At 37.1% G+C, this 13,333-nt stretch overlaps 1 protein-coding gene across 1 annotated transcript; it reads right to left on the reverse strand.

Moving 5' to 3' along the window:
- Positions 1 to 300: 300 nt before the first annotated feature.
- On the reverse strand, positions 301 to 8,478 carry poc5 (POC5 centriolar protein homolog (Chlamydomonas)). Its single transcript, XM_079252170.1, has 13 exons — positions 8,424 to 8,478; positions 7,565 to 7,648; positions 7,120 to 7,243; positions 6,354 to 6,461; positions 6,011 to 6,210; positions 4,663 to 4,839; positions 4,172 to 4,276; positions 3,374 to 3,553; positions 2,954 to 3,137; positions 1,485 to 1,618; positions 1,103 to 1,204; positions 577 to 747; positions 301 to 496 (listed from the first exon to the last, which is right to left on the reverse strand). Exons 2-13 carry the CDS (start codon positions 7,646 to 7,648, stop codon positions 362 to 364), a joined length of 1,704 nt encoding a protein of 567 aa, XP_079108296.1. The 5' UTR covers positions 8,424 to 8,478; the 3' UTR covers positions 301 to 361.
- Between the last annotated feature and the right edge of the window lie 4,855 nt (positions 8,479 to 13,333).

Here is a 13,333-nt window from a genome sequence, read left to right on the forward strand (position 1 = left end):
GCTTAGTAAAACAAGCTGTGGTGTTGATAGTTACCACATCATGGATTAATACACAAATATGTGATTTTGTCCAATAAAAAAAAAAATCTTCAACTGTGAATAATTTAAAATGATCTTCATAGGAAATAAATGTCCTTTTATGATTTAAAAAAAAAAAAAAAGTCAGTGATAATTAAAAAAAAAAAAATCATACACAACTTTCCTGAGAAATTCCTATTGTGCTTTTTACTCATGAGTGGAAGCTCATCAAATGACATCAAGGTACATAACCAGATTAAAGTCACTTCATATTTGGTAGCTGTTCCATGAAATGCTGCATAGAATGAGTCGAGTTTTATGTGTAGACATGGTGGATTTATGGTCAGTCAACTACTTTGATGGAGTGCACGTGGCATGTGCCGGTGTGAGGTCGGGAGGACCCTCGGCCTGCAGTGGAAGTGTGACCCTGCTGTGAGGATCGAGGAAACTTGGCAGCTGTGGCTTGTCCGATGGTGAGCTGAGAGCATGACAGAAAAAAACAGTAAAATAAGTATAATAATCGTTTATAGATTTTTTAGACTTAGTAAAGCGACAAACCTGCGTAACAGGATGATGACGTTCAACAATCACAGAGCTCATGGGCGGAGCCACTCCCATCACCTGGAGATTGGTCCGTGCTGCTTTTTCAACATTACTGCGCGCAGTGATGCGAGCCGTTACAGTCTTTGAAGGCTTCTGCTGACTTGCAGTCACAATACGACCACTGACCTGAAACAACATAGTAAATGTATAAAGCGGATTATATGAGGGACTTTTCTTTTTCTTTCTTCAAAACTTATTTGTTTTTGTGTAAATTTTCCTTGAATTTATGTAAAAAATAAAGTGGATCAAAGAAAGCAGAGCAATGACACACTGTGTGGTTGACAGTCAGACTGGGGACTCAGATGGTGTTGACAACCCCAGTGTTGTGTCCCAATCACCCACCCACTGAAGACTAGTCTTTGTTGTGGCCTCTGTAACCAACTTGTTTGTTGTGATATATCATATTTTATCTATTTACTGTGGAGTTGAAATGATTAATTTCTTAAACCCTTCATACCAGTTTAAGATGTGCAGCACTGACCTGCTTGTGGGAACTTGCAATGCCTCCAAGTGGAAGTGAGCTGTGCACCACTGTAGTGGACGGGGGTTCCTCTTCCTGATACATGGGGCCTCTGGAACCCACCTAAGTATAGAGAATGAAGGAAAGCAGAACCAAGATTCAGAAAATGTACAACATATTAGAAGAAAAAAATAAGACAAAATCACAGAATACTTTACTGCATATACAATATTACTGATACTTTTTAATGGCTTCTTTCCAGTGGTATTGGTTTTGTTTTTAAATGAAGGATAACATGGTTGAGTCAAGGAGAAATTTCAATTAGAAAAAGAAAAATAGTAAATGGGTGTGAAAAGTAGACATATCTTGCACATTCCATTTTATTAAATTATTAAAGAGTCACCATTTCATCTGCTTCACTGTGGGAAGGGTCTGGGTGGTCGAAGTGGACTGGACTGAACCTTGTGGAGAAGCTGGGATATGGACGAAGTTGTGCCAGGGAAGACGACCCAGGCTTATTCTGAGAAGGCAAAGAATCTGAAGAAAATAAGGAAAAAATTTAATCTGAATCTGACATTATCTAGTTTAGATCCAGATTTGTTTGACGTAAAAATCCATCAAATATTTTAACGTACTTCTGCATTTTCACTTCTGGCCATCAATAATTTGAAACAGCAAGGCCCTTAATAAACATAAACATCTTAATCACTTCTTGCTTTTAGGAAATATGATCACATTTCATGTAGTATACATTTTGCAGCAAATTACTGAAAGGAAAGTCAGCTCTAAGTGTCAGCCTGATCCACTGGCTCAATGAAAAAAGCAAACCATATGGGGAATTAAAAAAAAGAAAAAAAAAAAGAAAGGTTGCATGTTTTGGGCAACTATTGTTGACAAAAATGGCTCATTAGTGAGAAAGATGACAACCATAACAAAAAAAACCCCCCAAAACAAATAAGAGTATTAATTTCTGACAGTATCCCAGCTTGACAGGATGATAATGATATGCATTTCAGGGTGCAAAACTCATTAAACCTGCGAGCAGATGGATGAGCAGAAGAGCAGGCGAGAACAAGCTGAAAACAGCGAGACCCAACTTCAGCAGCCGTGCGTTTGACAAAAATGGCAGATTTAAGAAATTAGAGTGGAAGCATTGCCTAATAAGATAAATCCTGACATGCTGATAAATATAACATGATGTAAATTTGGTGTAAAAACTAATAAGCCACATTATCAATCTTTGAAAGTGTTGTTAGGGTTGTGTAGTAATAATGGGATAAAATCAGGCATTTATAAGTTTTAACAAGGCAGTTTACATGGTAAATATTTTGTAACCTGCAAATATTTCAATAAACCAAAATGGCTGTCTGGTTTCAGATTTGTTATTATTTACTAAGCACTCCAAGTCCTTAACCTGATCTTTAAAGTACAAAGCACTGTAAAATTCAGCAGAGATCTTCATCAGCTGATCTTTCTTTCAGTGTCACATGAAGGTGGTCAAGCTGTACTAGAACTTTTGAGTCAACACTAAATGCATCTACTGATTCATCACTCTCTTAAACAAAACACTAAATGAACCATACAATACCCTGTCTCTTCCCTTTAGTCATAGATCTACAGAAAATTCAGTAGCACAAGGCTGCAAATCTTGGACGAAACTGTGTTTTTGTATTTGCTCTTTTTCAATCTTGAAAGCTGCGTTGAATCAATAAAACACTAAATCAAGCAGACAATAAAATTATGACAAGTTGGGAAAAGGCCTCTTCCTATGTAGTTAGGGCTTTAGTGATCAATACCTCCTGATATGACAGTTTTAGTTTAAGAAGATGAATTTTCTTGCGCGTTTTCAGGCGTGTTCGTTTTGTTACAGACCATGGTGTTCATTAGCTGGAGGTTGCTCTGGTCGTCCATCTGTGGAGTGAAACATACTGAGGGCCTCCATGTTGAGCGCACATACGCCTCTCATGAAGGCTTTCTTCATAGATTCTTCATATTCCTCTCGTTCCACTTGCAGTCTACAAATCTCTGCCTCAGCTTTCTCTAAAGCTTTGCAGTGCTGTGGAGACAAGCGGAAATGATCAGTTTAGATAACACTAACAACACCTACAGTTTCATTTCTTATTGTCAGTCTTTGGTCTGTATGTAACACCCCACATGCATGGTGTATCTGTAACACTAACAACATTCTTAACCCTAATCAAACTAAAATTAAAACAGTAAAAGTAAAGGAAAGGATCAAGAATTGATTCAGCTTCTCTTTAGCTACACACTTCCTTCTAGCCACGTGTTTACCTCTGTCAGCTTGGCTTCATAGTCTGAAGACAGGCGAGAGCAGACCTCCTCAGCCCTTGAACGGCAAGCTCGCTCCACCTTGACCTTCCAGTGTTTCTGGATTAAAGAGTGCCAGCCTAACCACACCTTCTTCTTCAGCTGCAAGTTGTAGTGCTGTCGCGCTACCTGGACAGCATGAGCCTGTTGGAGAAAAGCTAAAACCTAAATGTGCAATCCACTCACTAACAATCTGGGTATAGATATAACTAAAAGTCATCTGGTTCCACATGTATTGCTTGTTGAGCCATTAACCTTCTGCATCTACTTCAGTCATTTAATATGAGCAAAAATACACATTAAACACTTTCCTCTTCAACTCAATAGCCAGATGTTAGCAGGTGTTTCTGTTTTTTTTTTTTTTAACAATGAAAAAGAGCTTTAGACCTAATCCTGTAATTTTAAATCAACTTGTAAAATACAACACAGCTTCTTGAAAGAAGGAAAAACATAACTTATAAATTGTGGCTGATTTACACAAGCAGTGTCAAGCAAAGGTTGATGGGAAAACATTTTACATGGATCAAACTTGCAAACAAAGCCACATTTATTCTGTCTTCTATCTAAAGTCAGAACAGTGTTGTCTGAGAGTTTCTGAGTCTAAACAGCAATTTGAACACAGCATAAATCCCACTAAACTGAATGTAATGATGCATATGGAGGGTTTTATTTAGCAAAAAAGAGATAAGTTAATGAAGGATCAACTGCTTCATCAAAAAAAAAAGGAAAAAAAAAACTTGTGGAAAAAAACATCAAGTTTACCTCTTCTTTTGTCTCAATGTGCATGAGTCTCCACTTTGTAAAAGCCCTCATCTTCTCAATGTTTTCTTTTTGTCTGTCCAACACCTGGCTGAGGTTCACAATCACCTGCAGGAGGAGGACACATTGCACATTTAGTCTAGAAAACAGAACAGTCATTTATCATATTTACTGAAATGTTGAATGAAAATAATCATGAGAGACAGTGTAAGCATACAAAGAGGTCCGAAAATATCTGGTCACTTATATAAAAATAAAATAGTGGCCTGGATAATTAGATCAGAAACATACTGTACTTCATGATGTTACTTGTTCACACTATAAACTCAGATATGAGCTATTTACCAAAAGATAAGTTTATCAAATAAAAGCAGAAGCAGTCTACAGATTCATGTAAAAATATAAGCCAGCTTCCTACTGGAAGTTAACTGGTTAAATCAATGTCTTACCAACCATAAAAGAATATGCAATGCCAAACTAACTAGTACCCATACCTCATCTTTTCTCTGGTTTGAAGTCTCATAGGTCTGCAATAACTCCTTAAGGCCATCTAGCTCTGACTTCAGACCAGCAATTTGGGCCGCATGCCTTTCCCTCTCCTTCATCATTTCCAACTTGTGTTGTTCTCTGAAGGCAAACTTCCACTTCTGTAGTTCAGTCAGCACATTTGACTAATTTGAGAACAGTGTGGGACACAATATTAGCAAATGGGTTAAAGAATACATATATTCAGTCTTTTTTTAAAAATTTTTTTATTTATGTGAGCAGATTTGGAAACCAGATTACAATGCACAAAAGTTGTGAAATAAATGCACCATGCATATGTTCTCTGTTGCTTTTGTTTCTTGAGACATTTACGAAGTTCTCAACACTTTAAAACAGATTTATGCTCTTGCATTTACACAGTAATTCTTTACCAATAAATATAAACTTGCATATGTCTAACAAAGCCTTCTCTTACAAAAGACAAGTTTCTAGTCAAAGCTTCAGATTTAACTAGGAACTTAGATGTTACTCATGCAGGCAAAACAGGCCAAAGAAAACGCAACTTATTCTAAGAAAGAAAACAAAAGAGTCTATGCTTCTCACTGCCTTCCTCTGATCATACTTTGCTCTTTTAGTTTAGTTTTCAGCAGACAAGCACAGTTGAGACACAGCTCTGCTAAATGACGGCAGGCCAGTCATCCTAGCAGGTGAAAGGTTGTCGCCTGTTCTCTATGAATGAGCTGTACAATATCAGCGGAAAAGGGCAGGCTGGACACCCACATGGGACCACCCACCTCCTCTAGAATCTCTCCACTGAGTGACATGCATACAATTAAAAGGTCACCGCTTCCACTATCCTTTTTAAAATGTAGTTTTAAAACTTAAACGAGGTCTCTTAATAAGCTTTTACTTGGTCCTTGCAGTCAGGACTGGAACATTATAGCGAAAATTAAATGTTATAGTAAGCAACTGCAATTAATGTTATGTATATCGAAGGCCACTATTACAGTAAAGCTTAATAACAGTTTAATGACATGCAATATATTTTAAGAGATAAAGCCATTGATTGGCACTGAGCATAAAAAAATGAAAATTATCTTTCCTTTGGTGAAATTTGCAGTGAAAACAACCTTTTTTTTAGTGATAATTTATTATATATGATTTAATCACTTCACTACAACCTTCTTAAAGGAGACGACTTGAATCGATCGTATTTCAGTGAAACAACTTTTGATGATATCATTTAAACAGTTTATAAATTGACATTCTTATCCTATCCTGACTATAAAATAAATAAAAGAAAAGAAAAGAAAAGAAAAGAAAAGAAAGTAAAATAGCTCAGGGAAGCAGGATAACCTTCAGGGTGTTGCTCCATGTGTCCAGAATGTTCTCCATCTTGCTAATGTTCTCCTCCGAAACAAACATCTCTGTCACAGAAAGCTCATGGAGGTCTGGGCTGTTTGACTTGGACCTCTCAGACGGCACCCGTAATCTGTCTGAGGGAGCATCTGAGAGCACGGATGACCTGCTAGATGCTCGCCCTGCTGTTCTGTCAGCTGGATGGCAGTAAAAACAATGAAAATACAAAGTAATGTGATCAGATCAGCTGGGTATTTGCAAGCTTATTGAATAGAAAAGAAAAATGAACATATTATACATCTCATAGATCTTATTTTTTTCATGCTTTAATTTAGTTTACCATGAGAGGCTCCTGAATGTGTGGATGGCTCAACAATTAATGGAGAGGGCTGTGATGATCTTATACTCCTGCTGGAATGTCTCCCATCCCTAGCCTCTGTTGCAGGACCTGACAGAAGATACATGAGCTATAGCAAATGAATTAGAACGGACGAAAATAGATGAAAGTATCACTAAAAGAAATTCTTAAATCCAATTATTGTTTTAAGGGTGAGAGTAGAATTTAGAAAACAGAAGACACGTTAAGAACAGAAAGTACGATGTTGAGAGTGCTGAATAAGATGAGTGAGGCATCGAGTCCAGGAAAGCACTGTGTGTCAATATCTTAATTAAATTCTGCAAGGAGGAGACAGAGGGAGAGATTTCCTCTAAAGAGCAGTGTGGGCAGAGTTCCAGGAGATCATTACCAATCAGCCTGTCTGCTTTCTACATCCTTGTGCACTGCTCCATGACAGTTAAAGCACTAAACCTGCAATGAGTGTTGTAACTGGGGAGGGCAGCCAGTGGACTGTTTTAGATGTGGGCAAGTGAAAAAGATGCGAATTACAATGTAACAAACTATATCCAATCTCTTAGACTGCCTTTAAAGCAAAAAACCCCCCAAAAACCCTACATTTTCCCCATGCTGTGATGAAAACCCCTTTTGATGACTGATCATTTGATGGGGGAAGTGATGTCTGGAAGGCCTGATGTTAGTTCCTGTCAGAAAAGTTTTGTAAAATGTGCTTTTATCAGTGTGTCCTCTGCACAGAGGAAACCTTGGATACCTGGTAGTTGCTGCAGCTTTGCACCATCTTTACTTGGGGAAATTGGACCCCTCTGATGAGTACCTACAAGTGTCTCAAGCTTTGGAGTAACAACAGCATAGCGGAGGAGCTCCTCATACTCATCCTGTTGATATACGCATACACACAAAACAATTTACAGACTTGTTTTACAGATCGATCATTAAAGATAAAGCTATTGAGAATTTCCTTTATTGGTTTAAAATTAAAACAATGTATTTAAAGTAATTAGCCTTCCTTAACAATTTACTGTATTATGTAGACAATATGAAATTCAAACAGTTGCTGTCACATTTTATCTGTCTGGATTATTAACTGAATGTAGAGAAGAAAAATAACCTAACTGTCTAACTTCACTGTGAAATCTGTGTCAGAAAATCATAAGAGTGACTATAAGTGCATAAAGTCTCGTGTTTATTTTAATCACCTGCAACTCAGAGGACACAGAGCTGCCTGGGTCTGAGTCTTTGGGCAGAGCAGGACTGGTGGGTTCTTCTTCATCTGAAGACATCTAAAACAGAGAAGAAGGGATGCTAGAAATGGAATAAAACAGCAAGAGCCAGCATGTTAAGGCCACAATGTGGCAGAAGGGAAGGCATTTAGAGAATTAACTTGGTCCTGATGTATTTAAATCTTAGCTTAGAAATGAATTAAGGTCTTATTTTGTGTCAAACCCAGTCACTATATTTACCTTTCAAACAGACTTATTTTTACACACGCGCAAACAGCGTGAAAATCGTGACGTAATGACGCAAATTAAGCAAAACCAAACTAAACTATAGCTACAGTACTTTTTACAACATACATCGCCCCTGAAGCTCCTTTATAAAAGAAATTAACCATGAATGACACCTAAAACAAAGTGTTTGGTGAAAACCAACAAATCAAAATGGCAATACTTCGTAAAGCCTTTAGCGCAACTGGAATAATTTGTTTTGAGTGGCCCAAGAACTAAAGATAAGATGTCTGATTACCTAGAAACCATCTCTAATTATCTGGAATAATTTGTTTTGAGTGGCCCAAGAACTAAAGATAAGATGTCTAATTACCTAGACACCATCTCTACTTATCTATCTAGATTTTTTAAAAATATGTTTTCTCCTCGCGACAAACAGATAATGTTAGCAACAAAAGTCAAAGCTAATCTGAAATCTTAGGAGAGTGAAATACGCTTTTATGCCTGCTGCGAATCGGAGAAACGCGAACAAACTACACATGCTGAAGCAAACATGCCGACACAGGCAACATGTTTATCTAAGTTTCTTACTTGTTTCAGATTTATGTACCTCACTAGCCAGTTTCCTTCGGTTCTACGTCAGTTGGAAAGCGCTTGCTTTGCTGTCTCAAACAGCTTTGCCCTCAAACAACGGACTCTCTGATTGGTTTTCGATTTTAAAATCTCCTGCTAAGTCACCTCTGATTGGTGTAACTATTTCCTAGGCAACGGTATGCAGACTAACGCTTGCTTCTGGTGTTGTTATGATGAATGAATGAATGAATGAATGAATGAATTATCAAGGATTAATTTGATATCAGATGTATTTCTGATACTATTTTTAAAAAAAATTATATTTAAAAATTAGTTTCTGACAAGAAAAGTCAAACCACAGGCGATATAATAGCCTACCAATTCAAAATTTCTCTCTGTAGTTACAGTATTTCATTGTACTAGATTTCAGTTGTCTATACAAGATTGCTTAGGATATCTTGTATAATTTTTTTTTTTTTTTTTATCAAACACAATTTATTTTAAATAAATTATGATTTATCAGAAACAAAAAGATATTGAGTTTTCGTTTGTCAATATTTCAATTCTATATTATTGAATTTCCCTTTGGGGATTAATAAAGTATTTTCATTTCATTTCATTTTTCATTTCATTTCATTGAAACAAACTATTGCATCGGTGGTTGACAAATATGGTTTTGAAGAGCTGTCAAGGTTTTAACCCTGCATGACAGCACAGAGATTAACTGATTAAGGTTTAGAAAGAGACTAAATTACCTGTGTTAAGAAGGTATAAGTCTTCGGGGAATACCACCATCCTGTAAACCTTCCCGTGGTCATTTCTTTGTTGTTCTGTTTTGAACAGAAAGTGAGCAGACAATTCACAAACTGAACTATCACACTGCTTTAAACACACTGGAAGACTTAGTACTTAACAGTATTACGACACATATGTGGGATAGGCCTAACAGCTTGGCAGTCCTGGGCTTTTACAGACTCCAGAGAGAAGAGACATATGGTCCCTCTCAGCCATGGCAGAGCTGCAAGTGGAACTGTTGGACTTGAGCCTCCTCACCACCTGGCTGAAAGTAGTTTTATTTTTTTGTCTGGAGGTGTCCTGTCAGAACTGTCAAGCCCTATAAGTTGACTTTTAGAAGAGAGCTGATGTCGAGTTGACATAAGCAAAAATAAAAAATGCACTTAAAAATACAAATACATGGCACCATTAGAAAGTGTTAATGTCCACAACTGTTGACCTTTGCATTGAATAGATAGAAAAAATCTCCACAAGCAAGCCCTGGCACAGACACTCATTTTGTTATTACATGTCTTGACAGTTCTTGCAAGCTGAAAATTTAAAGCTGAACAGCAAGGCAAAGAGGATAATCCAAGCTAGTCTGTGGGGAGTGCAAGTTTCCTTTTGAATGACAAGAAGTGGGTACCTCCTCAATTTACTTAATTTTATTTCAAAGCAGATTGTTATCATAATTTTTACAGTACATTATTTAGGGTAATTTTGTCCCCCTCTACGTACCTGGCTTCTGACTTAAAAGAAAACATCAATGCTTCAAATGAGAAACAATACCATAGATCTCAGATTAAGATACAGACAGAGAAAGACTTACATTCTGTACCCAAGCTGTAAAATATTTTCTTTTTGTTACAGAGAAAGGTAACAAGTCACTTTTCACAGCAGTTAAATTAAAGCTCGCATTACTGCTGCAAACCTTTCTTTTCTTTTGTAAATTTCACCTTCTTCTCAGCAAAAGCAATCCACCTGGGCTTGTGAGTTGAAATGGGATTCAGCTCACACTCTTCTCTCATAGCCTGTTCAATCTGTTCCAGGACAATAATCACAATCCATTTGACTTTCTTCCCTCTGGTAGTTTAGCTCAGCAACATTATAGACTATACTGGACCTTGCAACAGTAGAAAGAACAGAAATATGGACAAGTTGTCTTTGTTAAATAACTTTACCCAAATATCTGCATTTTTACACCATATTTCAGTCTACACAAATTCCAGAGATCTGGTTCTGTGGTATTTATCTGTTGCCATGTATACACGTGTAATTTCATCTGTTGCTCCCCGTCTGTGAGACTGATCACAAACTTGGTGTGAAATTGTCTGCCTGTGATCGATTTTCGGTCAGACATATTTACAGACTGCCATAACTCCTGAAGACAACAACTAATGTGCCATCATCAATCGCAATGTTATCAACCCATTTTTCTCACATATGAGACAATAATGACCTCTCACAAAACACAATGTCACAAGAAGTCATCATGGAGTTATTCATTGCTGCCTGCTGTTTTCATATTAGTTTTCATTACATTTTGATGGACCAGGACTTCCCCCTTGGGCCTCTGTAATCCATCACACCCCTCTGTCACTGACACCAGTGTCCTTTTGTTTTCAGAATGGTTGTACACAAAATTTGCAAGACATTGCTGAACACATGGATAGATGTTTTTTTTACACACAGATAGCACATAATTCTCAGACAGGATGCAAGAAGCCAGAATATGGCTCATACTCCTGCTGCATGATAAAAGCTGAGTCCAGCATGAACTGGTTGGTCAGATGAGCTGTGGAGACTGACAGCCTACATGGAGACTAAATCAGTTAGCCTGCTCTTCTAACTGCACAATGCACAAACAATTATCATCAGTGTCCAGTATAGTTTCTTTTTATCTGGATAAAGACACACAGTAGACAGTAATTGCAGTGAACTGCCACCTGTCCGTTCATCTAACCTGGAAAGCTGCAGGTTTCAAATCCCGTTTTGCCTCTATTTTAAATGTTTGTTTCAAAACATTTTATTATCCTCATAAAACCTTACTTAAGTTATTTTGTAGCGGTTGAAAAACAGAGATTATCGACATAGATGTAGTGTAAAAAAAGTAACATTTATTTTTGTAGCACTCTTCACAAATAAACAAAAAAATACTTTAAAATAAAATCCATAAAAGCATGAAAGCAGATTATTAAAGAATAAGAAATTAAGATAAATTAAATTTAAATTCAAGTAAAAGTGAATGACAATTTCAATTCAAGCGGATACAGTATATTATGGGAATTTACTACATGCAGCTGAACATCACCTGAAAAGGTGAAAAAAAAGTGTGGGTTTAAAATTAAATTATGGGAATCTCACAAAATCTTGTTTTATTGTTGTTGATTTCAAATTATGGTGACACTGTTGTGCATTTATGGGCAATGAGTGATAGTCATAAACCTGCCAATTGGGTGGGGTTATTCACTTCATATGTGTGCTGTTTTTCATATCATTTGTCATTATCTGCTTGCTTTTTTGTTGATTGTTACTTCCACAGCCTGAATACTTTCATGCAAGGTTGATTAGTGCCTCTAATGCCATGGTTACAAATTTAAGCATGGTTGCTTGTTTCTATGTAATGCACTACGTGAACTGTTGAAGCTGTAATGCTGGCATTTCAGCCAATGTTTTGGCCTGTGTCTGCAGGTACAGACTCGTTGTGAACCTTTGCAGAATGACACAGTTATACCTGATATATCATTATTTCTTAACAATTAAACATACGTTGTTATTATTAGTAGCCATATCTGAAAACTACTTTATACTGGTAATGGAAATTTTATGTGTTTTTAAAAAGTATTAATGAACAAAAACAAACAAAATCTCAAAGTTAAATACAGTATAAATTAGCAATCACCATTTCCAGACATTTTGGGCCAGTGTCCTGTAGGTTTTAGATGTTTCCCTGGTGGAACATCTAGTTCAAATAAAAGGGTCATAGGAAGCTTATGCAGAACTTGACAACAAGGTCTTTGAGAGCAATTTGACTCATATTTGTTGAAGCAGGGACACAGCTAAGACCTGCATGACACAAAGAGGTCTTGAGTTGGTGATCCCTGCTATAGATCATAGATTATCACTTGCAGAGGATTGTGTACCTGAAATTCCAGTCCTGTCAATATCATTAGCTCTGTACTCATCATTAAGCTTTCTGAACCAAGTACTGCATTTGGAATTAATAAACTTATAAACTTCTGCTTATTAGGATTATATTTCCACTGTTATAAAAAGACACTGGAGTCCTTAAACTTCTTTTTTTTTGTCTGCATGCACTACTTAGTGACAAGGATAAGAGAGAGAAAATTCTGGCATGCGCAGTGTTGCATGCGGACTACTCTGCATGTGTGTGTATGAGGGTCATTCTGCTGTCCCGTACATTAAGCTAAGTGCTCTTCATCTCTTCTGCAGTAGTAAATGGAGTCTTGAGGCTTGAGGGAGGTTTACTTTCCTTCAGAAACAAATCAAAAGCAGAGTTTCTTGAACCTTCAACAATCCTTAAATTCAGTAAATGATTTCTGTATTTCCTCCTGATTACACATGTGCTGTCTTATAACAGTGCATGTGTGTTTACCTTTGCTCTATTCAGAGTTGAATTCTGTTTGCTTTGTGGTAAATATAATGCACAGTCAGTGTTGCAATCCAGAAACGTACAAAGAAATGCACAGATAGCCATACGGCACTGTTTTGTGCATTAGCTTGATGTATGGCTTTCTAACAGGGAACCATTGATTTTTGTCTTTTATGTTTTAAATAAGAGAAAGACCCAGATGGACTGGGTGGAATTCATGAAAGAGCTTAGTAGCAAACATTTTCTGCAGTGGAGTTCCCTGGTAGAGCTGATATAGTTTGCAGGCTTTAATGATGTGAATACTGAGAGGCTGAATGTCCCTGTGCTTGCATCAGTCGGTTATTTCCCTTATTTCCCTCCCTTACTTTCTCCAGGAATCACTTGCAGCTTTCAAAGGCATTAGGATCTGACATAGCAGGCACACAGGCAGCCGTCGCCTCATCTAAAGACTCTACTTATCTCCCAGGAGCCTGTAGATTATGCATTTATTGTAAAAGGATTGTATAAACTGTACTAGGTGATCATCAACCAAATTACTCTCTATGGTTGCTGTTTGTGGG

Source organism: Telmatherina bonti (genome assembly GCF_933228915.1).
Source record: "Telmatherina bonti genome assembly, chromosome: 13".
NCBI classification, from domain to species: Eukaryota; Metazoa; Chordata; class Actinopteri; order Atheriniformes; family Telmatherinidae; genus Telmatherina; species Telmatherina bonti.